The sequence below is a fragment of the Carcharodon carcharias genome, chromosome 1, assembly GCF_017639515.1.
Source record: "Carcharodon carcharias isolate sCarCar2 chromosome 1, sCarCar2.pri, whole genome shotgun sequence".
NCBI classification, from domain to species: Eukaryota; Metazoa; Chordata; class Chondrichthyes; order Lamniformes; family Lamnidae; genus Carcharodon; species Carcharodon carcharias.
Genome location: NC_054467.1, coordinates 113,731,936 through 113,757,355, shown reverse-complemented (window position 1 = coordinate 113,757,355; position 25,420 = coordinate 113,731,936). Strand labels below are relative to the sequence as shown.

Below are 25,420 nucleotides of genomic sequence, written 5' to 3'. Positions count from 1 at the left end.
TTACAATAACCTTAAAGAGATCCTTATTGCAGGCCTGCAGCCGACTCTGGCGTTGAATGAAACACCGCGTGTCATTTTATGTGTCAGTGTGTTGGGCCCGCCCTCGCACGCCGACTGAAAAATTCTGCCCATAATCACAGATCTTACAGCATCTACTTGGTGTCCACAACCATGTCAGAACTTGAAAAAGTCCTTGTATAGGATTTTACTTTTTTTTGAAATTTGTGCACATCAAAGTGAGGGAGTTTGGTGCCGAGGGATGGAAGGTTTCCTTTTGTGACACTTAGTGTTAGAATCAAATACTCACAGGTCAAAATAGATGCAGGTGTAGAGTAAATGTCCTCCTCCTCCCTTTCGGTCATGGCTCTCATTCTCAAAAGAACACCCTCAACCACACCAGTGTGACATTTTTGTGTCTGTCACCTCAGTCATCTGTTTGGTCTTTTAATCAGATTTCTATTTAGTGCTGAATTAAGATGCAGTATTTTGCTGCTGTGCCATGGCGAATAAAATACAATTTAACTTTACATTGTCAGCAACTTGAGTGGAAGTTTCACCCTCTAAGGTTAACACAACTCATGACCAGGCAGTGAAGGATAGATTTGGAACCTAGTCTTTATATATTCACAACTTTTAATTTAGAGAGATGCACATTGCAAACCATGCACCTCCAAACAACAATCACACTTTGAGCGTGCTCCTATATATGAGCACAGGTGAGTCCCAAATTAATGCTGAAAGCAAAATATTGCTAATGCTGGAAATACAAAAAAAAATTCTGGAAATACTCAGCAGGTCTGGCAGCTTTGTGAAGAGAGAAACAGAGTTAACGTTTCAAATCCGTATAACTCTTCTTCAGAACTCTGAAGAAGTCAGACAGACTCAAAACATTACCTCTGTTTCCCTCTCCACAAATTCTGCTGGACTTGCTGAGTTTTTCCAGCATTTTTTGTTTTTGTCCCAAATTAATGCTCGTCATTTGAAAACAATTGATACACAATTAACAAACAACACTTATAGTGCAATTATTACGTCACCTTCTCAGTTACGAAAAGCGGTTTTGTGTGTGCATCAATAATTTAGGAGACGAGTGAATAGGCTAAAGGGGTAAATTGTGAAACTCCTTCACAAGGCCATCTGACAGCAGCTGCACCAAGACCAGTAGAATTACAGCCTTAAACCCAGGGTAGTCTATTATTTTCTCCAACAACACAATGGGCAGAAATTTCTGCCTACCGGGCGGGCAGGCCCGACCCAGTCTCTGGCAGGCTGGGAGAAGTGGGCCCTGACGCCATTTTAAGTGGGAGGGCCAATTAAGGCTCACCCAGAATGACGCCGGGGTGGGGTGGGTTTCCCCAGATGCGAGAGTGCTCTCTTTCGTGCATGCTCATGAAAGAGTGCACTTCTCCCTGAGGCTAAATGCTGCCTCAGGGAGATCGCTGACGGTTGTTCAAACGTTAAAAATAGAAAAATAAAAAAATCCTTAACATGTCTCCCTCATTTGACAACGTCACACGAGATGGGACATGTTAATAAATTTCACTAAAACTTTATTAAAGCTTTTTAAACCCTACATGAAACCTCATCCCACCCGTGGATGAGATTTCATGTTTTTTCTAATTCCTGCTGGAGCTCCTGGCCTGCCCGCCAACCTTAAGGCTGGACGGGCAGGTCCTTTAATTGTTTTAATTATCCTGTCAATGGCCTCAATTGGCCATTGACAGGTCGGTGGGCTCACAGCTGATCTCGCTGTACCCCGCCTTCTTGAATATTTAAATGGGGCGAGATGATGTGGGGAGTTCTGCCCAATGTCATCCCGCATCGGCGAGTGGGCCCCGCCCCCTGCTCGCCGACGGCAAAATTCAGCCCAATGATCATTATAATCCAAAAAGGAAGGTTGAGAACACAAAGATATGAAATTACTTACATCTGAAGTGCACCATAAGTCACAGATTCCAGCAAAAGAAACACTGTCTGGAAGGAAGGGCATCAGAGAAACATAGCGGGCCACCAGCTCCTAAAACACACGCACAGATAAAGACAAGAAATGTTTATTTACAAGTTGTCTGTTATGAAATAATCTAAATATGCTTACATCGACACAAATATTTCAATTAAAATAAACTAGCTTCAATATTGCATCATTAGTGGACATGAAACAAGATATGACTGATGAGAATTTTCATGTACATTTAATTAAACAGGATTTTTTTTGAAAACATGTCAAAATTCCTTACCGTAACCTATTCTTTTAAATTAAGCTATTTCAGTGAAACCAAAGACATTTTTTATGATCTTCCAAATGTTATGTTAGCAGAAGAGGGACGCATCATAATACAGTAAAACAATCAAATCAGAGGGAGTACAGCTGCATTAAGTTTCAAGGGAGTAAGACAAGGCTGGATGGCCTCTACTTTAATGCCAGGAGTATTACAGATAAAATGGATGAGTTAAGTGTGAGGATTGACACATGGAATTGTGATTAGTAGCCATCACTGAGATGTGGTTGAGGGAGGGGCAGGATTGGCAGCTCAACATTCTGGGATATAGAATCTTCAGGCGAGCCAGGGGAGGGGGTAAAAGAGGAGGAGGCATTGCATTATTAGTTAAGGAGTCAGTTACTGCAGTAAGGAGAGATGGTATCTTGGAGGGGGCATCGAATGAAGCTTTCTGGGTAGAGCTTAGGAATAAAAAAGGGGCAGCCACATTGTTAGGTATTTATTATAGACCCCCAGATAGTGGGAAATTGAGGAGCAAATATGTGCACAATTTGTGCAGGTGTGTAAAAACAATAACAATATTAGGTGATTTCAACTTTCTTAACATTAATTGGGAAAGACATAGTGTTAAGGGGTTGGATGGAGTGGATTTCTTGAAATGTGTACAGGAGACCTTTTTAGGTCAATATATAGAGGGTCCAACAAGGGACGGCGCAGTGCTGGACCTAATTCTGAGGAATGAAGCTGGACAGGTGGCTGAGGTGGTGGTGGGGGAGCACAACATGGTACAATTTAAGTTTGTTATGGACAAGGAAATAGACAATTTGCAAAAAAATGTTTTGGATTGGAGTAGAGTGGTTTTAGTAAAATAAGGCAGGATCTGGCCAAGGTAGACTCGGAACAACTTGTGGGGAAATCTACAGAGGAGCAGTGGGGGGTGTTCAAAAAGGAAATGGGGAGAGTACAAGCTCAACATGTTCCCTCTAGGGTGATAGGAAGGAGTAACAAGTCCAGAGAACCATGGATGACCAGAGATATTCAGGATTCGATGAGAAGGAACGGAGAGGCTTTTAGCAGGTACAAGGGAAGCAAATCAGTGGAGGCATTACTGGAGTACAGAAAGTGCAGGGTGGAGCTTAAGAAAGCAATTAGGAGAGCAAAGAAGGGATGTGAGAAAGCTCTGGCTGGTAAAAGTAGGGAAAATCCCAAGATATTGTATATCAATGGGGAGAGGATAACCAGGGAAAGAGTAGGGCCCATTAGAGGTCAAGGGGGCAATCTATGGGTGGAGCCAGAGGACATCGCTAGAGTGTTGAACGAATACTTCGCATCCGTCTTCACCAAAGAGAATGAGGATGAAGGTATCAAACTCGGGGAGAGAGGCTGCGAGGTTCTTGAGCAAATTGATATAGGGAGTGACAAGGTATTGGAGGTGTTGGCAGGCTTATAAGTGGACAAATCTCCAGGTCCAGATGACTTGTGTCCCAGACTGCTAAGAGAGGCAAGGGAGGAGATCGCAGGGGCTCTGACCCAAATTTTTAATTCCTCTCTGGCCACGGGGGAGGTGCCAGAGGACTGGAGAACAGCTAATGTGGTTCCGTTATTTAAGAAGGGTTGTAGACATAAGCCAAGGACTACAGGTCAGTAAGTCTCATGTCAGTGGTAGGGAAACTATTGGAGAAAATTCTGAAGGAGAGAATCTATCTCCACTTGGAGAGGCAAGGTTTGATCAGGGATAGTCAGCATGGCTTTGTCAGAGGGAGGTCATGCCCTAACAAATTTGATTGAATTTTTTGAGGAGGTGATCAGATATGTGGATGAGGGTAATGCAGTTGATGTGGTTTATATGGATTTCAGCAAAGCCTTTAACATGGTTCCACATGGGAGACTTATAAAGAAGGCAAATGCACATGGGATACAGGATAATTTGATAAGGTGGATTCAAAATTGGCCTAGTTGTAGGAGATAGAGGATGATGACAGAAGGATACTTTAGTGACTGAAAGCCAGTGTCCAGTGGCATACCACAAGGATCTGTGCTTGGTCGCTTATTATTTGTCATTTATATAAACGACATAGATGACTATGTGGGGGGTAGGATTAGTAAGTTTGCGGATGACACAAAGATTGGCCAGGTGGTTGATTGTCTTGAACTACAGGAAGATATAGACGGGATGGTCAAATGGGCAGATAAGTGGAATTTAACCCTGAAAAATGTAAGGTGTTACACTTTGGAAGGAGTAATTTGACAAGGAAGTATTCAATGAACGGCATGACACTAGGAAGTCCTGAGGAACAAAGGGACCTTGGCGTGTGTGTCCATAGATCTCTGAAGGCGGAGATCCATGTTAGTGAGGTGGTGAAAAAGGCATATGGGACACTTGCCTTTATCAATCGAGGCACAGATTACAAAAGTAGGGAGGTCATGTTGGAGTTGTATAGAACCTTGGTGAGGCCACAGCTGGAGTATTGTGTGCAGTTCTGGTCGCCACATTATAGGAAGGATGTGAATGCATTGGAGGGGGTACAGAGGAGATTCACCAGGATGTTGCCTGGAATGCACATTTAAGTTATGAAGAGAGGTTGGATAGACTTGGTGATAAAAACAAAAAAACTGCGGATGTTGGAAATCCAAAACAAAAACAGAATTACCTGGAAAAACTCAGCAGGTCTGGCAGCATCGGCGGAGAAGAAAAAAGTTGACGTTTCGAGTCCTCATGACCCTTCGACAGAACTAGGTGAATCCAAGAAAGGGGTGAAATATAAGCTGGTTTAAGGTGTGGGGTGGGGGGGGGGTTTGGGTGGGGGGAGAGAAGTGGAGGGGGTTGGTGTGCTTGTAGGGACAAACAAGCAGTGATAGACTTGGATAGACTTGGGTTGTTTTCGTTGGAGCAGAGAAGAATGAGGGGCGACCTGATCGAGGTGTACGAAATTATGAGGGGCACGGACAGGGTGGATAGGGAGCAGCTGTTCCCTTTAGTTGAAGGGTCAGTCACAAGGGGACATAAGTTTAAGGTGAGGGACAGGAGGTTTAGTGGGGATGTGAGGAAAAACTTTTTTACCCAGAGGGCAGTGACAGTCTGGAATGTACTGCCTGGGAGGGTGGTGGAGGCAGGTTGCCTCACATCCTTTAAAAAGTACCGAGATGAGCACTTGGCACGTCATAACATTCAAGGCTACGGGCCGAGTGCTGGTAAATAGGATTAGGTAGGTAGGTCAGGTGTTTCTCATGTGTCGGTGCAGACTCGATGGGCCTCTTCTGCACTGCAAGATTCAGTGATTCTGTTAAGAAAAATTCCTGTCATTGCAACACACCATTAAAGTAAATAACACCAAGTGTGGAGGAGGAAAGCAAGGGGTAGAAATAAACTGCATTGAAGTTTCCACTATTTATTTATATTGGTGTCATTTTTTTGGGATAAGCACATGGTTTATGCAATTAGGGATATATTAAGGAAAAAGACTATGCCAGTCCCTCATTAAGTATACACTCTCATTAAATCGGTGCTGGTTGGTTGGTCAGAATCACAATAAAAATACAAACTTACAAACGTTTTAGCTAATTTGCAAAACTAAATTTGAACAAGTGCCTATGTTATAAGGATAAAATAAATGCTGAAGGCTGGTAGGTACCTAATTATAGAAAGAAGCCAAAACCATAGGCAGCAGACAGCATAGATTCAGTGTGGTGCCAGGAATGAGAAACTTTATTTATCATGAGAATTTGAACTCATTAAGCTGACACTATTGCCCATAGAGCAGAGAAAGCTAAGAGGTGAATTAAAGAGATTCTTAACATTTTGATAAGTGTTGCTAGTCATTCAAAATCTTTGTTATCTACCTCCCTCCCAATTATGATAAGAATTTCTTCAACAAGAAATCTTTGCTGCTTTCCCCCTGGAGCCTCCTTCAGCCTCTGCACCAAATAATTTCTCATCTTCAGGATTTTAACCTCTATCTCAACTGATCATGCTCTCTCTCCTCTGAATTCATTGCCCTCTTAACCTTTGTAAACTTCCCCCTTCAAGTAAACTCCACAACCCATTTTCACAGCCACCCCCTTAATCTGGCCATCTAACGTGGTTTTGCTACTCCCATTATATCAATCACAGATAAGGCCATCTCAGAACACTTTCTTTTATCATTCTCCACCCATATCTCGCTTCCATGTCCTAACCCTACCCCCTTCTGTATTCTCCCTGGAGAAAACCAACCTCCAATGCATTTACAACAGCATTTTCAAAATCCCCAGGGACTAGCCTTTGGCTTTCCATTGCCACAACATTTCTGCAGTCACTGATTTACTCAACCATACCCCCATCTTTGCCTTTGATGCCTTAACCCTCAATAAAAGCATTAGTTTCTTTCATCCTGGCAGTTTCCCTGGTACAGCCTTCATCGCCGCTCCCTTAAGTCTAATGGGAGCAGCTTTGAAACAATATGGCGGACAACCATTTTATCCATCCACTATCAAATTTGGCTGGACCACACAAAGCGCTATCGGGTCCTGCTCTCAACTGTTAAAACTGATATTTATTCCAAGATCATCAGGAATACAAAGATAACCCCTGGTTTCTTTTTTCCTACTGCAAATCGTGTTCTTAAATGCCTCTTCCCTGTTCCTGCCAGGTTCACCTCAAACAATCAGTGCGAGAAGCTCATGGACTTCTTTATCACTAAGATTGAGATCATCCAATTACCTGCCTCTGACACGTCCCTCCTTTCCACTAGCCCACTGGACCAACCCTCCTCCAAATTTCCTCTTGCCCTAACCCTGAACTTGCATCTTTCTCTAGTTTCTCTCCTATCTCCCTCAGGCTCTCTCCAAACTCATTTTATCCATGAGACCCACCTCCTGCTCCCTCAAACCAATTCTCGCTAAGCTGCTAACCACCCAGCTTGCCCTCTGGTTCCCATGTTAGCCAATATTGTTAAAGGTTCTCTCCTTTTTCAGATGTTGCCCCTCTTTCCTTTAACTCTGCTGTGTGATGGTCACTTCATGCCCGTAAAGATAATTGGGTGGTTGTCACTGTACTTTTAAAAAGAAAGTAACATGGAATAATGGACACAATACCCTCACAAAATGGATTCCAGAAAGTCAGGTGACTTCTGTTTGTGGTTTCCGGACAGAAATGGGCTGGATTTTTGCCAAGTCATGATGCCCAGGGAGCCCTTTAAAAATGGTGGGCGGGTTCAGATTCTGGGATTCCCAACCCCATTCCCGGGTTTTCCAATTTTCAGGTGTGACTTTTAAGGTTGTCGGCTGATTCAGGTCACAAGGTCACACCTGCACTCCTGACCTAGCTGGCTCCAATGTGGGGATAGACATGTCCTAGTCCTCAGCAATTTTCATGGAGTTGGGCCAGTTTTCAAAGAGTGGTGGTTCGTAGCACCTCAAGCGGTGTTTTGAACCATAGTTTCATGAGGAACCTTTGAAATGTAAGTTCAAAAGGTCCCCCTCATGCCCTATGCCAAGGTATGCACCCCCAAACAACCCCTCATGCCCCCTATGCTTCCATAGCCATTCACTCCTATACACTGTATAGAAGCAATGAACCCTATAATGACAGGAGCATGTGTAAAAAAAGCTTTAACGCAAAATAGTCATTCATTCTTTCATTACTTTAGACTTTCTTAAAAAAACACCTTTTTACTACAGGCCAATAGAAGTGTCAAATATCCAGAGCCTTTAAAGTATCAATAGCAGAAACTGCAAATACCTAAAGCTCTTTATCTTGTGTAAACAAACATTGTGAAATTGACAGCATTAATCAGAAAGCCAGAGCTGTCAATCAGGCAATGTTTCCTCTGGGGCTCAAGTGTTTTAGTATTCTAATGGATGAATGGGTTGCCAGCCAAGAATACATAATGAGGCTTGGCCTCCCTGCCCTACAATTTATCAAGACTGGAAGCAAAGACAAAAACACACAGCTTCCTGATCAGGGAACTCCTCTATGTGGATGATGCTGCGCTAGTTGCCCACATGGAAACTTAGCTACAAACACTCATGGACTGTCTCTCCCATGACTGTAACTTGTTCTTCCTGAATGTAGGCATCAGGACAAGGCATTGCATTTCCACCTATGATCACACTAAATAATACCCCCTTTTAGCTGACTCACAAAACATGCATGCGATAACACCAAGCTGACCCTTAGGACCAAGCTGATGGCTTATAATGTCTGTGTTCTCAGCACCTTGTCGTATGGCTGTGAAACATGGATGACTTATAGCTACCAGGAGAAAAAAACCTCAATAATTTCCATCTTCACTGTCAGCGGGGCATCATGGATATATCCTGGCATGACAAATATCCTGGCAGAGCTCTCAGGTGTGCTGCACTAATCAAACAGAGGTGGCTTTGGTGGGTCGGGCACATCCCATGAAGACAGTCACATCTCCAAGGATCAGAGCCTTTAAAGTATCAATGGCAGAAACTGCAAATACCTGAAAGCTCTTTATCTTGTGTATCGTGATTTAGCCAGAGCCAGACAATCAGTGAGGCAAAGGAGTTGTGGGGTCAATGGCATAGATTGGTTTGTTTTCCGAAATCCATTGATAATTGGCCTGTATTTTCTGGTTATTCAGCAGTTCATTTACAAACTGACTCAGAAGAACAAATCTGGTCAACTGTTTGGCTGGGGAATATTTGTAAATGATACAGGAAGAAATCCAATCCATTTTCATTTTTAAATGTTGCATAAAAAGAACTCACTGTTGTGGCCTCAGGGTCATTAGGAAAGGCATCAAACAGTTCCTGAGGTGGAAAAAGTGGTTTAATGAACCTTGTAACGAAAACCAGCTTGCCAGTGAGATCTGTGACCAAAGTAACACATCGACGATTTGGGAACTTCTGCTTTACTTCCTTCTGGAACTTTTCTGCTCTTTGAAGCAGTTTCTCATCCTCCTGAGTCTCAAACTGAAAATCAAATGAAAACGTTTCCGAAAATATCAGGAAAACATTCAGTAAAATTGCTACATGACCTTGAACCAGTGGTCCAAATCATCAAAAAAGGTCATAAGAAAATGGTGTTGCATACTTAAAGAAAACATCACTCATCTGCAGACTGACAGATGCTACTCTGAGATATTTCAATTAATTTGTTAATATTTTTTGAAATGTGCAACATGCTAAGAAAGAACAACTTTAAAATAATCCTCATTTGTTGCTAAACTATTGAAACATTTAAAGTTCTTTGCTAGAAATATTTTACTGTTTATATTAGCAGAACATAGAGTTAAATGAGCAAATTGAAGGATATTTTACCTTTTTCAGCATCTCAATCGTCTGTAAAGCAGGAGTCAAAGTGTGAGAGAAAATAGAGACAGATATAAAGAGCAGGAGAAGGACACTTTTATAGGTGTAGATGCAGAATGCAGTTATGAAATCTGAATAAATCGAAGCAAAACTTCAAAGTCTACAGAGCAAACAGCAACATTCCACAACATTGATTGCTGCCCGCGATGGCTGCCATTTTACGCGAGCGGGTCAATTAAGGCCTTCCCAGTGTAATAGGCGGCTGGTACCACTCAACGCTACCTGTGCGGGCAAGGAGAGGAGGAAGAGTTGGGGCCAGCACTCTTTCGCGCATGCATGTGAAAGAGCGCAGCAATCTCCCTGAGGCACAGAGCTGCCTCAGAGAGATTGAATGACTATTAAAATAATTAAGGAATTGATTTTAAAAATTATTTAAACATGTCCCCTCATGTGACTGTATCACATGAGTGGGGACATGTTTTTATGTTTATGAAAATTAATTTATTTATTTCATAAAAGCTTCAGGAAACCCCATCCCGCTCATGAATGAGCTTTTCTGAAAAACGCGAAGGTCGCTTGGGCTTTCCGCCTGCCCGCCAACCTTGAGGTTGGACAGGCAGCTTTCTCAAGTGGCTCAATTAATTTCTTAATGGGCTGTTTACACTTCGGCGGGAATGCAGCCGACTCCGGCGTGCGCCCACCGAATGAAACATCGTGATGGCATGCAATGATGCTGGGACTCACGCCCGATGTCATCACACATCATTTTACGCGTGGGCATGTTGGGCCCGCCCCAACGCGCCAACTGGAAAATTCTGCCCCATGAGGATCCTATACAGAATAGATAGGGAAAACAGTTTCTGTTAGTGAGGCGTGAAGGACCAGAGGACACCGACTTAAGGTGATTGGCAAAAGTAACAAACGCGGCATGAGGAAAACCAGTTGCAGCTAGTGGTTAAGATCTGGAATGAGCCACCTGAGATTCAATTGTGGCTTTCAAAAAAGAATTGGGTAAACATGTGAATAGAAAAAAAATTGCTGGTTAACAGGGAAAGGGGGAATGAGACTAGCATGGTAGCTTTTGCAGAAACATGGCGTGGACATGAATGGCTTCCTTATGTGCTGTAACCATTCTATGTTTCTATGAGTACATCAGAAAGACAGCACCTGCAATAGCGAACAACTCCCTCGGTACTTCACTGAAGTGGCAGACTGGTCTACAAGAGGAAGAGGTAGTTTTAAAGTCCTCAACAGCAAAGTCAACTTGCATAAAATATTGAGCCAATTGCCCACCATCTAGATTGAAATGAATCTAACGCAGCTCCAAACCTACAAGTTGTAAGTTTGAAAATAAATTCTGTCAATTAGCAACTACAGCAAAAAAGGATATTTGTGTGGACATAATATTTATATTAAAGGAGAACTGCAGGGAATTACATCAGTTATGGGATGTTGCTATCATTGGAAGCAAATCCAACAATACATTGAGAGTAATTTTGACTTGGTATGATAGGAAAAAATGGGAAAAAGAGAATTGGCAGTCTGTTTTACATCTGTGCAAGTTTTAATTTCCAGAGACTTCACTGGAAATTAAAATCGGGAGAGGTGTAAAATGGGTTGCTGATTCGCTATCGACCATTTATGGCATAAAGTCAAAATTATCCCTATTGAGTTCAAACTAGTATAGACACTAGCATCCAGCATTAGGAAGCTTTTATTAAATAAATTAATTTTCATAAACATAAAAACATGTCCCCACTCATGTGATACAGTTACATGAGGGGACATGTTTAAATAATTTTTAAAATCAATTCTTTAATTATTTTAATAGCCATTCAATCTCCCTGAGGCAGCTCTGTGCCTCAGGGAGATTTGCTGCGCTCTTTCGCATTTGCTCAGAGTGTACTGTACTGTACAGTACACTGCACGTAGTTTTAAATACAACTTCTACAGTCACCTTCTCCACCTAGAAAAAAATAAATTTCTGCATTTGGCATTATCCTGTATGGGGGTAGAGCTTTGATGAGATGTTCTCTCACTGAAAGCAGAAACCTTTTCCAGATAAATTCATATTTTGATTAATCAACATAAAATAAATATCTTTTCTTTCTTACATTATGCAACTTAGTAAATTTCATTCTAACATCTAAGTACAAAACCTACTCTGCAGTAATGGAAAATAACTGTTCCACAATGCTAGCTGTGCAGTCAAAAGCTCCTGTGCCAGCTGCTTCTCCTGCTCTGCTCTTCTCTGAGCACTGTATTCCTCAGACTCTGGCTCCACCAAGCACTGCAACTATTCCTAAAATCTGGGGAAAAGTTAATGCAATTAGCCTCTCACTCAATAGAAGCTGAAGAACATCTCAAGTAGATCTCTCAACTTTCCTTTCCAAGACCATCATTAGAAAATTGAATTCCCTACCACAAACAACAGTGGCAGCAGAATCCATAATTTATGAAAGGGATGTGAATAATTATTTTTAAAAATAAAAAGTGTGTGGGGAACAAATAGAAGAAAGGGTTCCCTGGGTTTCAACCCCACGTGGCATCTGCATTGCAGTACTGTTTTTATATGCAAAGCCCCAATTGGGTTGGAGGGGAGGTTAGCACCCAATTAGCCTCCCAGGGCACTGCCAGGGGGTGGAAACTGTCTTTGGAGGGTGATTTGAATGGGAGACAGCAGCCATGATTGGAGTTGCTGTTGCCTTGCAGAATGGAGGAGGCAGGAGAGCAGAAGGTCAACAGCCTCACAGCCCAAACAAGTACCCAAATGATTATGAAGAAGTGCTAAGAACTGTCCCAGCTGTGTGCATAAATTAGCTCTAACCTTGAATTAGGTTAACTTCTCTGGAAAACACGTGCACAAACATTTACGATATGATTTGGTGAAGCATTTCTTAATGTTACTGAGAGGTAAAAGGGTCTGACATTTGGCACTTTTGGAAAGCTGTCACCCTGGGAGCATTTTTGAAATTAAGAATGTATGTTACCTTTTCATGTACAGATTCTCCAGGTACCAGATGAGGTTCAACAGTAATAAAGAGGGACAAATAAGAGCCTTCACTTAGGCTTCGAACTGCCTCCCATCCCCTTTCACTGGATAGATTGCGCTCTTTGCTGTATCCCAGAAGGACTGGGGGTGTATTAATCCTGAAGGTACCATCAATCTGTAAAACAGACAATTTAAAATACTTTATTTTAAAACCAATCGCCAATTCTGCTAAAATTTCTCCACTGCTGTCAAATCTAAAACATAAAAATGTGACCAGTTTTGGAACTGCACTGGTTCATATAAAGAAATGTTGGGATTTGAATTTGGAGTGACTCTCAGTCTGTAGGAAAATTGCACCGCAAGATCCAACAAAAAGCAACGTGACAAAGAACCAATTTATCTATTTTTATTGGTGTTATTTCAGGAACATAAGAAATAGGAAGAGTAGGCCATTCGGCCCTGCCATTCAATAAGATCATGGCTGACCTGCACCAGACCTCAACTCCTCTTTTGTGCTAGCTCCTCATAGCCCTCAAGTCCCTGATATTTCAAAAATCTAACTACCTCCTCTTTAAATCCTTTCAGTGATCTAGCCTCCACAACTCTCTGGGGTAGAGAATTCCAGACATTCACTACCCTCTGAGAGGAGAAATTCCTTCGCCTCTCAGTTTTCTGTGAATATGTCCCACAGTTCGAGATTCCCCCACTAGTGGTAACATTTTCTCAACATTTATCCTGTCAAATCCCCTCAGAATCTTCTAAGTTTCAATAAGATCACCCCTCATTCTTCTAAAACCTAATGAATAAAGGTCGAACCTGTTTAGCCGTTCTTGATAAGTCAACCCCTTCATCCCAGGAATCAGCCTAGTGAATCTCTTTTGAACTGCTTCCAATGCTAGTATATCCTTTCTTAAATACAGGGACCAAAACTATTCACAGTACTCCAGGTGCGGCCTCACCAACACCCTATTTTTGAACACCAACCCCCTAGCATTATAAGCCAAAATTCTATTTGCCTACTTAATTACTTGCTGCACTTGCATGCTAACCTTTTGTGTTTCACGCAGGTACAGGAAGAAATGTTAGCCAAGACACTGGGAAAATAACTGCATTTCTTTGATTTTTTTTTAAAAAGGAGAGAGATTGCAGAATTCTGTGGTACAGAAGGATTTGGGTATCCTGGTACAGGAATCACAAGAAGTTAGCATACAGGTGCAGCAAGCGATTAGGAAGGTAAATCGATTGTTGGCGTTCATTGCAAGTGGAATGGAATATAAAAGTAGGCAAGTTTTGCTGCAGCTGTTGGTGAGACTACATCTAGAGTACTGTGTAAAATTTTGATCTCCTTATTCCATAAAGGATATAACTGCATTGAAAGCGATGCAGAGAAGGTACACTTGACTGATTCCTGGGATGAAGGGGTTGTTTATCAAGAAAGATTGAACAGGCTGGGCCTATACCCATTGGAGTCTAGAAGAGTGACAGGTGATCTTATTGAAACATATAAGATCTTGAGGGGTCTTGACAGGGTGAATGCTGAGAGGATATCTCTCCTTGTGGGGGTATCTAGGACTAAGGGATACACTTAAAAATTAGGTGCCCCCCATTTAAGATGGAGAGGAGGAGAAAATGTTCTCTCAGAGGGTCATTAGTCTGTGGAATTCTCTTTCCCCAGACAACAGTGAAGGCAGAGTCATTGCATATTTTTAAGAATGAGTTGGATAGGTTCCTGACAAGAAAGTCAAAGGTTATAGGGGTAGCCGGGAAATTAAAGGTCATAATCAGATCAGCCATGATCTTATTAAGTGGCAGAGCAGAATGCCTAGTCCTGTTCTTAATTTGTATGTATGAATTCTGCCAAAAGATTTTTTTAAAAAGACTGTACAATTGAATCAACGGAGGTAGATGCGACCTTGGGTTTGACATCTCATTTGAAGGGCAACAACCACACTCCTCCCTGAACTGAACCAATAACCTAATTACATCCCAGGTTAGGATGTTAACCCAATGGAGAGGAATTTTCCAATGGCGAGCGGGCTGTGTCGGGTGCAGAGCCGATCGCCATCCGCGATCGGCTGTGCGCAACCATGTTACGCTGGCAGGCCAATTAAGGCCCGCCCAGCGTAACACGCAGCCAGTAGCGCTTAACGCTACCTGTGCAGGCAGGGGGAGGAGGGAGTCGGGGCCTGCACTTTTTTGCGCATGTGCATGAAAGAGCACAGAAATCTCCCTGAGGAACGGAGCTGCCTCAGGGACATGGAATAGATTATAAAACATTTAAATAAATGAAGTAAAAAATTATTTAAACATGTCCCCTCATGTGACAGTGTCACATGTGCTGGGACATGTTTGTGAAGTTTGGAAAATGTATTTATTTATTTATTTTATAAAAGCTTCAGGAAAAGGTTTCCTGAAAAATGCCAAGGCCACTTGAGCTCTTTGCCTGCCTGCCCACCCGCCTTAAGGTTGGACAAGCAATGTTAACTAGTGTAATTACTTTCTTAATCGCCTTAATAGGTCAGTGACATTTCGGTGGGCACGCAGCAGCTTCTGGCGCACGCCCGCCAAATGAAATATTGAGATGACACGCGATGATGTTGGTACGCACGCCCGACGTCATTGCGCGTCATTTTACGCATTGGAGTGTCGGGCCCGGCCCTGCACACCAACCGGAAGATTCAGCCCATGAACTTGCAAGTCAAAGGCATAAGTGCTATCCAACTGAGTCAACAGTGAGCTAGATTTTGCTGTCAAAATAACATTGAAATACTGAATTTGGACAACATATTTACATAAAATATATAGAACTCGCTGTTATTTCTGTGGAACTAGAAGAGCAACTTCAGGCGAGGAACAAATGCACAGTTAAATGACAATATGTAAAAGTTGTCCAATTTGCATCAATCTACAGTCTGATTTGTGAAAACAGCATTTCATTGTCTCCTTCACCACCAACTTATATTGAAAGTCATTAAGTTGCTATATTTGCAAAGCAGATACATACTCAAACTGAAGTGTTGATTGCAAGTGCAGGTACCTGCTATCAGCATGATTGTTGTTAATTACTACCCATCAATCTCTTTCACACTGAAAATTAACTATTACAAGCATTGCTTCAAGTACAAACTGTAGTTGGAGATTTTAAAATGCCAAGTTTAAAAAAAAGGTTTCCCTGTCAACTTTTTTTTCTTAATTTTTTCTAAATCTTTTGTTTTCTCTTTTTGTGCTTGTTTTGACATTGAATTCACCCCCTTTAATTCACCCTACTTCTCAGTCCTTCCATTGTTTATTTCCAAATCCTTAAATCTGATTGGTGAGAAGATACTCTATTGTTTGTCTTGTTCACACAGGTCCCAAGTGTCCAGTTTCTCTCAGTGTGCTGTCATCAGCTCACAGTGTCAGTAACTTAATGGGCAAAAATGTTTTGAGCTGAAGGGTACAAAGGCAATTTTAACTAATGGCAGGTGTCATTAGGTGTCCGGTTACAAGAAAATCTGGCTCCATAACTGTGAACTAACTTAATTCTAAACAACAATTTAAGCACATGATTAGTATTCATTTTCAGGTTTGCAGGCATCAAAAGGATAAATAATCAAAGTGCTCTTTTTAAAAATGATAATCAATCATAGAATAATTTTCACATTGGAGTATCAGCGAGGTTTATTTGTGTACCTTTCTCTCTCCAGCCTCAGCACTGCTTGCTCCTTTTCAGAAATTTCATACTATACTCATCAAAGTTGGGGATTGGCTCCTGTTTGAAGCCCCCAGAGTGCCTGTTTGCAAGGTTCAAATATTTTAGCTACCATTCAAGAGCAGTCCATGTCCATATGCAGCAAGACAAAGACAACATTCAGGCTTGGGCTGATAAGTGCCAAGCATCTTCCATGCCACACAAGTACCAGGCAATGACCATCTCTAAAAATAGAATCCAAACATCTACCCTTGACATTCAGCGGTATTACCATTGCTGAATCTCCCACCATCACATCCCCAGGGTTACCACTGACCAGAAACTTAACTGAACTAGCCATATAAATATTTTGGTTATAAGAGCAGGTCAGAGGCTGGGAATTCTGTGGTGAGTAAATCACCTCCCAACTCCCCAAAGCCTGTCCACCATCTACAAGGCACAAGTCAGGAGTGTGATGGAGAACTGTTGCATTGCCTGGGTGAGTGCAGCCACAACTGCACTCAAGAAGCTTGACACCATCCAGGACAAAGCATTCTGCTTGATCGGCACCCCATTCACCACCTTACACATTCACAGTGGCAGCAGTGTGTGTAATCTACAAGATGAACTGCAGTGATTGGCAAGGGCTCCTTTAAAGCTCCTTCCAAACCTGGGACCTCTGCCGCCTAGAAGGACAAGGGCAACAGGTACAAGGGAACACCACCACCTGCAAATTCCTCTCAAAGCCACACACCATCCTGACTTGTAAATATATTGCCATTCCTTCACTGTTGCTGGGTCAAAGACCTGGAACTTCCTAACAGCGCTGTGGGTGTTACGTACACCTGACGAACTGCAGTAATTAAAGTCGGCTCACCACCACCTTCTCGAGGGCAATTAGGCATGAGCAATAAATGCTGGCCTGCCAGTGACGCACACATCCCGTGAAAGGGTGAAAGAGGAATTATTTAAAATTAGAAAAGGAAAAATGAGGTATAGAATTTAAGTAATAAATTACTAGTGTCCACAACTAAAATACTGAGTTATGCCAAGTTATTTGACCTCAGCTTGGGCAGCATTGGTAACATTTTAAGTATAAACAGTCTGACAGTGAGTGCAATGCATACAGATTCAAGTAAAAACCATATCAGGGCCTGAATGTCATTATTGGACCGCAACATTTAAATATAGATGAGGCAATTGTCTACCCAAGTGAGCAGCATCCCTGGGAACAAAAAAACAGAGATTAAAATGATGGAGGCTCAGGTGTGTTTGAAACATGAGGGAAATGCTCAGGTGCTATTTTAATCACCCTACCCACCTCACTCTTGCTGGGTGAGCAGGGTTATGTTCAGGTATTAAAAATAATCCCAAAGCTGGCAAAGGAACTGATGACATCTTACTACGTGTGTTGTATGGCAAGCTAGGCCACCTCCAATCTAAAAGAGCAGGGTAAACAAAAAAATAGGAAGCTGAGAATTAAACAAATGATTAAAAAAAGATTTCAAACCAGTTCTCTGGAATTTGCCTCCAGTGGGAATTTCCAAACATTGGCTACATGTCAAGTTAAGATAATTTAAAATCTTAAGTGGTTAACCAAACCTGACAGAACTGAATACCTCCCCAATGATTTGAACTGCTGAAAAATAAAACACCTCAGTGCAAATCTGGGACGATTCTGCCCAAGTGCGGTAGGGGGATGGCGAGTTATCACCCCATATCGCCCCAAACCCGCCGCAGTCCTTCTGTATTCCTGAGAAACACGCATCTCCATGGCAGGCAGGCTCTCATTCGTCCACCACACCATCACCTTGCCACTTCATCATGCTGGGCGCCATATCTAAAGTCCAGCCACACACACACATACACATCGCATTGCCTCCGGCCCAGAATGACTGCAGTGAAGATGTCCACGATAGGCAAAAAGATTGCAGCCTTGAGGTTTAATGATGTGTAACTGGGGCACCATTTGGACACTCATCGCGATGTCCTCTACCCCTGCTCTGGCCTCAGGGCGGGCATCGGTATCACCAATCCAGAATGGTAGGCGGTGGCAACAGTGGTCAGCGCCAATAACCTGCAAAAGAGGACAGCCACCTAGGGCTGCTACAGGATGAATGGTCTCATCTGTTCCGCCAGGGTAACTCACTCTTCTCATCACTCTCAATTCACACACTCACAAACCCATCGCACGTCCACAGGGATCGCGCACCTCAAGGGACAACACCACTAACTCTGACACACAACCTCACATCTCCACCAGGCTCACATCCTTCGAACCTGTGTCCTCATCCTGTCCATGGCTCCGCTCACCACACAAACATTTCACGCAGTGCCATGTGTCCTGCTCACACTCTCCATCTGTTCCCATGCAGGAGAAGCTGGCTCACATCAGCAGGGAGAGGTCCCTGACCCGGGGTGGAGTGGCCCACATTAGGCTCCTCATCCACTTTGAGGAGCATGCCATCGCACTGGTGAGGGTATGGATCATGCCTACGGCGACGGTGAGGTTGGAGGCGAACACCCCCATGAGGATCTTGCATCACATCATACCCCTCTCAACGCAACTGAGAATGCTCTCTCTCCTGCTTTTGACTCTGCTGTTATGCATTAATTATCTCTGCATTGGTTCACAGGGAACTCTGCCAAGTGACCGACACCCTCTGCCAGCCAGTCCCTCAGCTCCATCCACATCCGCACCTCCAGCCAAGAGGACACCTCTTCCAATGAAGAGCTAGAAATAAGCAACTTGGAAAACCCATCACAGAGCTTACCCACACCCTGCACCAGCGCAGAGACACACACCTCGGTGGGACCTAGATCTAGAACAGGCTCAGGTTCATAATTTGATGTTCACCACATGAACATGTGTCCACAGCAGGAGGAGGCAGGTTCAGCTGAGCTCCCGAGCACTTGGAGGACTGCTGTGGAAGAGGCATCTGTGAGGTCTAAGTCAGATAATGAACCTCTGGATTTGGCCTTCCAACTCATCCTGAAGAGTCAGCAGAAGGCAGGGGAACATCATGCAGAGCTGTTGGAAGCCCTCAGCAGAGTGGCACATGGGCCGGAGGACTGCGTCCGATTGCTGTCTGATGAAGTGGTGTCCACACATGCACATGGAGGTCTCCATGGGGAGGATGGCGGACACCTTGGAGACTCTGGTCCAGCAGAGCGTGGGGATGGGCACGGACCTGCACTCCATCATAGTAGCCATAGATGAGTTCCTACATTGGCAATGCGAGAGGGAAACAAGGCACCTGGGCATCCCTCCTAGTGCTCCTTCCCCTCAAGGAGTCGGGCTGGGGCCCTTGGGCACCCAAGGGGAGGAGGAGCAACACTGGACAGCCTTGGGTGATCCACTGAGGAATTTCAGAGGCTGTCCTCTCCCTCCGAGTCCCCTTTGCCTGTGACACCCTCAACCTCATCCTCTGTCACCACAGAGGGAGCAGCCGGCCCATGAGTGACCCTGGAGGGAGAAATGTGTGTGTGGCAGGGCCTTTCGGAGCCTCTTGCAAGCACTATCACGTGCACGCGGATCCTTCGCGTTTCACACTTATCTCAATGTCCTGAGCATTTTAAATGCTGCCTGCTGGTGTTTGCTTTCAGTTGTCCATCTGAGCTGACCTGCATCTCTGCCCACCCAATGATCACCCCCCCAGGCAGCACCTGATCCCACCCACCACGACTCTCGTTTTACTTTCGATTTAGCCAACACGGGCTTGATTTGGTTTTTCGTCAGCTCCCCCATCTTTTCCCTTTCCCCCAGTCACCCACTTCCTTTCCCCCATCACAGCTGACCCTCCGGCATCAACTTCCACCTCCCCTCCGTAACCTACTAGCTACACAAACCTTTTTCTTCGGGGCTGTCCAGATGAACGTGCACGTTCCCTTCCTGTAAATCCCACCCCCATCTACATTCATCACCCCGACCTCCTCCTTCCTAACCCCAGGACCCGTGTCTGCCTTTGGGTCCCCACTAGCCACCCTTTACCACTAATGCTGAGCCCTTACCCTCCCTCCATGCTGCCTCGCTCTGCCCTCGGTCATTCTCAACCTTCCTCCATACCACGCCCACCCTCAGTTCACTCCCCAGGAGACAGACATGGACCTATCCAACCCCTCCCTTGCACATTCCCCCACTGCACCTCTTCCCCCATGGAACCTCTTGCCCCCACTGCAGTCCTCCCACTCCCCAGCTTAGTCCCTCTCCCTTCCTGACTCCTTCATCTACCCATGCCCCTCCCGCCACCCGTAGTCTCTCCCCACTCCCAACTCCTTCCTCCAGCCTTACCTCTTCTTCCAGCCTCACTTCTTCCTTCAGCCTTACTCCTTCCCCCTTCCGGACTCCTTCCTCCCCCGGATTCCCTTACTTCTCCGCACCCCTTCCTCCCACTGGACATCCTCCCCTCTCTGCACCTCTTCCTCCCCCCAGACACCTTCCCCCTTCCTCCCCTCTGGACACTCACCCCTCTCCGCACTCCTTCCCTTCCACCTACCTTCCCAGTTGCCGTCTTCTCCCGTTACCCACTCATCCCCCCCCCGTTCTCCACCCCTCTCAAACCTCCGTCCACCCCAACACCTTCATTCTCCCATCCCAAACTTACCCCCCCACGACAACTTCATTCCCCCCTCCCAGGCTCATCCCCCAACACCATCATTCCCCCCTCCCAACCTCACTGCACACTCACCACCCACCCCCCCCGACTCCTCTTCCTCTCCCAGCTGATCTGAGACCTTCCTCGCCAACCCCCTCAACCATCATCCGCTGTGAGTATCAACAGTGATTTTCCAACTTCTATGGGCTGCTTCACAGCAGAGCCATGTCCATGAGAATCCACCCAGCATGCCATGGATGTTCCTCCAGTGTGCTCTTGGTGTCGGGCTTCAGCATCTTCTGCTCCTCGGATGTCCACAATGCGAACAAGGCCATGGTGAATAAGTCCCTGCTTCTGGACGTCACACATGTCAAGACATGGTTTCCTGCCGATGTAGGCGGATGATCCGGAGTGGGAGTGATTCCGGTCAGCAGACCTAATCATGATAAGCTGATGTATTACAATGATGTTCCCGACGTCTGATTGTGGAGAACGTGGCCCGCCATTGGCAGAGGATCGCAAACTGGTTTCATGACACCACTGAACGCACCCGATGCCAGCGGGCATTGAAAATCCGGGCCCTCAACTTATACAAAGGGGGTCTAAGTGACTTAAGCAACTGCAAATACATGGGACTGGAAAAGTGGGAGGCCCTACAAAAGACCAAATATAGTCACATCAATTATTGGACTATTCATCAAAAACAATTAACTGGATAAAACCTTATGTAACTCACCTCAAAACTTTTGGGGATTAGAATGATTTGCACAGATGTAAGCAATTATTTCTAAAGGTCACAAGCCGTGGGGCTATGTTAAATATAAAAAAAATGCACACATCATCACCTCAAAGCAACTGAATGGCTGCTTGTTGAAACTTGCATACAATGAAGTTAAATGTTGCAGAGGTTAGCTTTCAGATACAGCAAATAACAGCACATATTTCTCACACAAAATAACATTCCACCATCTTAAACACACCCTCCGGGCAAATATGTAGAAGAAAATCCTTACCCTGGACTGGGAGTAGATGGTAGAAAATGGGATCTGTACAGCTCCCAGCCAATGTCGCTCGATACGAGTATGTACACCACTTCCTCTTTCTCTATCATCCTAAGAACGCAGAATTATTTTTCAAAAAGGTTATATATTTATTTTCACGATTGGGTTGATTTTGTTACATAAAAACAATCTTTAAGGTTACCTGTAGAACATCATAAACAACTTCATCGAAGACATTGATGAACACCTCATCTGTAACAGACTGAAGGCTCGCTGTGCTGTAATTGCCATTGGGTGCTCTGAAATCACAAATCAAATAAACCAGGCACTATTACAGCATTCTCACACACAGCACAACTCTGTAGTTATTAATATTTAATAGCATCTACTTAAGAAGTTGCAAAAAATTCAACTGTAGAGTGCTTTAAACCATAGAATAAAAATCATACAACATAAAAGGAGGCCATTCAGTCCATTGTGCTTGTGCTTTGAAAGGACAATCCAATGAGTCCCACTCACTCCTGCTCTTTCACTACAGCACCGCAAATTTTGCCTTTTTAAGTATGTGTCACTGAATCATAATCACACTCCTAAGATAACTCCTGAAGAAAAGCTTTCATTGAAGGTTAAAATGGTTCCTTTGGGATACAGGAAAAATAATTATGGCAATGAAGAAAGTTAAAATATATCTAACTGAAATGTGGTCATTGTTTGACAACCAGCTTTGCCTGACATATTGCTCACAGGCTCTAAAGTGGGAAAAAAATCCATATAATAAACAATCATTTAACGGATAACAAATGGTGATGTGTTGTCACACACTGTTGAAACATGTGAAATAGCTCTTGTAAAGCATTGTCACATTGGGCAGAATGCAGGAGGGCGCACGCCCGATCCCATCGGGCATAAAATGGCGCACGATGACGTCAGGTGAGTGTCCCAATGTCATTGCATGCTCGCACGATATTTCACTAGGCGGGTGCACACAGGTGTCAGAGCAGCGGCCACCATTAATTAAGCGGCCATTTCAAGTCCTTAAGAGTCAAAGTGACTGTGATTTTACCTTGCCTGTGCGAGTTTCCGCTCGTCGCACGGCCAAAACAGGCAGGCAGCCGACATTTTCACAAATTTCATCCAAGGCTGGGATAAAAACAATCAGCAGCATTCCCAGTGTGAGTAGTGAGCAGTTTTGGAAATAGTTTGCAGCTGGTTGCTGATTGGTGCTTGGCATCTTCATCTCTGTTCGGGGCTTCATTTTTAGCATTTCTAGGCTTCATTTCAAGACTCATTGCTGTCTACAAGGTCCTCGGAGGATTCAGACCATGTGGACCCTTCCAGGTAATGACAGGCCCTTCCCTTACCCTGGTAATGGAAATTGTCTTCTTCACTGAAGGCATCTCCTCTGAGGAGGAAGAGAGGGGCAGAAGGGAGAGGAGGCCAGGTTTCCCTGTGCAGCTTCCAGGGGAGGGACCTGTGGGAGGAGAGGAACAGGCACAAGGAGTACAGGACCAGCAGGTAATCCAAGGCAGAAGGGGCCACAGAAGACGCCACTATCCTGCTGCCAGGGTTTACAGGCAGCGACGCAGCTACCTCAATCTGTCCAAAGTATAATGCCGAAGGAGGCTCTGCTCTCAAGGGAAATCATGACCTCCATTTGCCAGATCATTGGGCCTGAGATCAGTTCCCACTGTGTGGGTGGGACACCCCATGCCAGTGGCTCTGAAGGTCACAGCGGCCAACACCTTTTATGCCTCAGGCCCTTTCCAGGGCTCAGTGGGGGATGTGTGGAGTGTCCCAATCTGCTGTCCACAGTTACATGAAGCTGCTGACAGAAGCTCTGTTCAGGTGGGTAATGACATTTATTCCTCACTGTACAGATGAGACCAGCCAGGCTGAGTGAGCCAGAGGCTTTACAGCAATTGCTGGGTTCTCCCGAATCCAGGGCGCAATCGACTGTGCACATGTGGCCATCAAGGCACCAGCGGATCAGCCAGGTTCCTTCATCAACAGGAAGGGATTCCACTCCATAAACATGCAGATAGTGTGTGATCACAGGATGCAGATTCTGCAAGTTCGTGCGAGGTACCCAGGCAGCTCCCACGATGCCAACATCCTCAGACACCCCCAAGTGCCGAGGCTCTTCAGTGCTCCGGCCCAGCTTGATGGATGGCTGCTGGGGGACAAGGGCTATCCCTTGAAAAGGTGGCTTATGACTCCTCTCTGCCACCCAAGAACAGGGGCAAAGAAGCATTACGATAGGAGTCATGCCTCCACAAGGGCGGTGGTAGAGACGACCATTGGTCTTCTCAAGATGTGCTTTCGAAGCCTGGACTGTTCAGGGGGAGCACTGCAATACCCCCCAGAGCAGGTGTCATTGATCGTGGCTCCATGCCGCACTCACCACAATTTGGCACTGGAGGAAGAGGATCTTGACACAGCTGCACAGGCCCCAGACGATGAATCCAATAGTGAGTTTGAAGAGGAGCATGGTGGGGAGAACGCTGAGGGCATGGAGCCAGACCTCGGTAACCTTCAGGGAGACAGGGACAGCAGGGATGCCTTGATCCAACGCTCCTTCAGCTAGGCTACCAAAGGTCAGTTTCAATCACATGCCAGGGCTGCCACCTCCATCCTAGATGTCTGAAAGGGCCCTTTCATTTGAACATAAAGAACACTCAGTGCCTGTGCAATAAAATTCAGAACCACCTCTATCCAGCATCGCATACTGGTGTTCCCCACACCAATGAAATAAAAAAGGTGAAGCAGACTCAGGCAATGATGACAAAAGCATAATTGATGTCATTCTGACAGTTCAAAAATCTTAACAGAAACATTTCTGGTATTCAACATCAGACCAGTATAAATAAAGTAAGCAAAAATGAACATAAAATCATCCATGTCCTGTCCCTCTTGTGCTCATGGTGCCTTTAACTTATATTTGCAAGTGCTATGTCTAGGTACTCCCCCCTCACTGGCACCGTCATTGGAGACAGCCTGCTGACTCTGCTGTCTTGTTGGCTTTGCTGACCTTAGCGGTTGTCCTCTGGGCAGTGGAGCATGTGCTGGCCCCAACTGTGACAGAGTGGCCAGTGCCATGGCTGGCATCTCCCCAGTTGCTGCAGCCTCATCAGATACCACATCACTGGCGGAGGGGCAGATGAGCTGCTGCCATTATTCAAAACACCCTGAGAGCAGCCCGCAGAGATGAAAAGCAGCTCTTGCACCGTGAGGTTGCTCTAAACCTCCCTGCTCACCATTGATGGATGGGCACCTACCTGGGATACTGGATGACTCATCCATCTCCCACACTGACATTGACCGCCTGAGGTCAGTGCCTGTGTGAAGGCTTGCAGGTCCGAGCGCAAAACCAGGAACCCCTGATTCTGTCCCTGGAGCTGCCTCTCTATGAGAGTCGTCACTCTCTCAGTCGAGGAGGCAGTGCACTTGCCCATGATGGTCAACCAGTGCTCATGCTCTGATGGCACGCATACCCTCATGGATCTCTGCCAGATTCTCCTGCACACCCAGTTGGACATCCAGCATCTGCCGCCTAATGGATGACTCCAGAGGCTTATCATCAATCTTCAACCCAGCATCATCCTGCTTCCAAGCAATCCTCCGACTGCCAGCACCCTGGACACTCTCTGCCTCCGCCTACACCATAAACGATTGTGAACTGTCCTCAC

The 25,420-nt window shown here is 44.8% G+C and overlaps 1 protein-coding gene across 2 annotated transcripts in view; it reads right to left on the bottom strand.

The window, feature by feature from the left end:
* cc2d2a (coiled-coil and C2 domain containing 2A) overlaps positions 1-25,420 on the bottom strand; it is a 204,005-nt gene that overhangs the window by 17,956 nt on the left and 160,629 nt on the right. The window contains exons 29-34 of one of the 2 annotated variants that reach the window (XM_041185821.1): positions 21,937-22,033; positions 21,747-21,845; positions 12,467-12,643; positions 9,486-9,506; positions 8,934-9,137; positions 1,928-2,017 (exon numbers count right to left, since the gene is read on the bottom strand). In XM_041185821.1, the coding sequence (XP_041041755.1) occupies positions 1,928-2,017; positions 8,934-9,137; positions 9,486-9,506; positions 12,467-12,643; positions 21,747-21,845; positions 21,937-22,033 (688 nt within the window). The remainder of the gene's footprint in view (positions 1-1,927; positions 2,018-8,933; positions 9,138-9,485; positions 9,507-12,466; positions 12,644-21,746; positions 21,846-21,936; positions 22,034-25,420) is intronic. The other variant, XM_041185830.1, reaches the window with a different exon arrangement.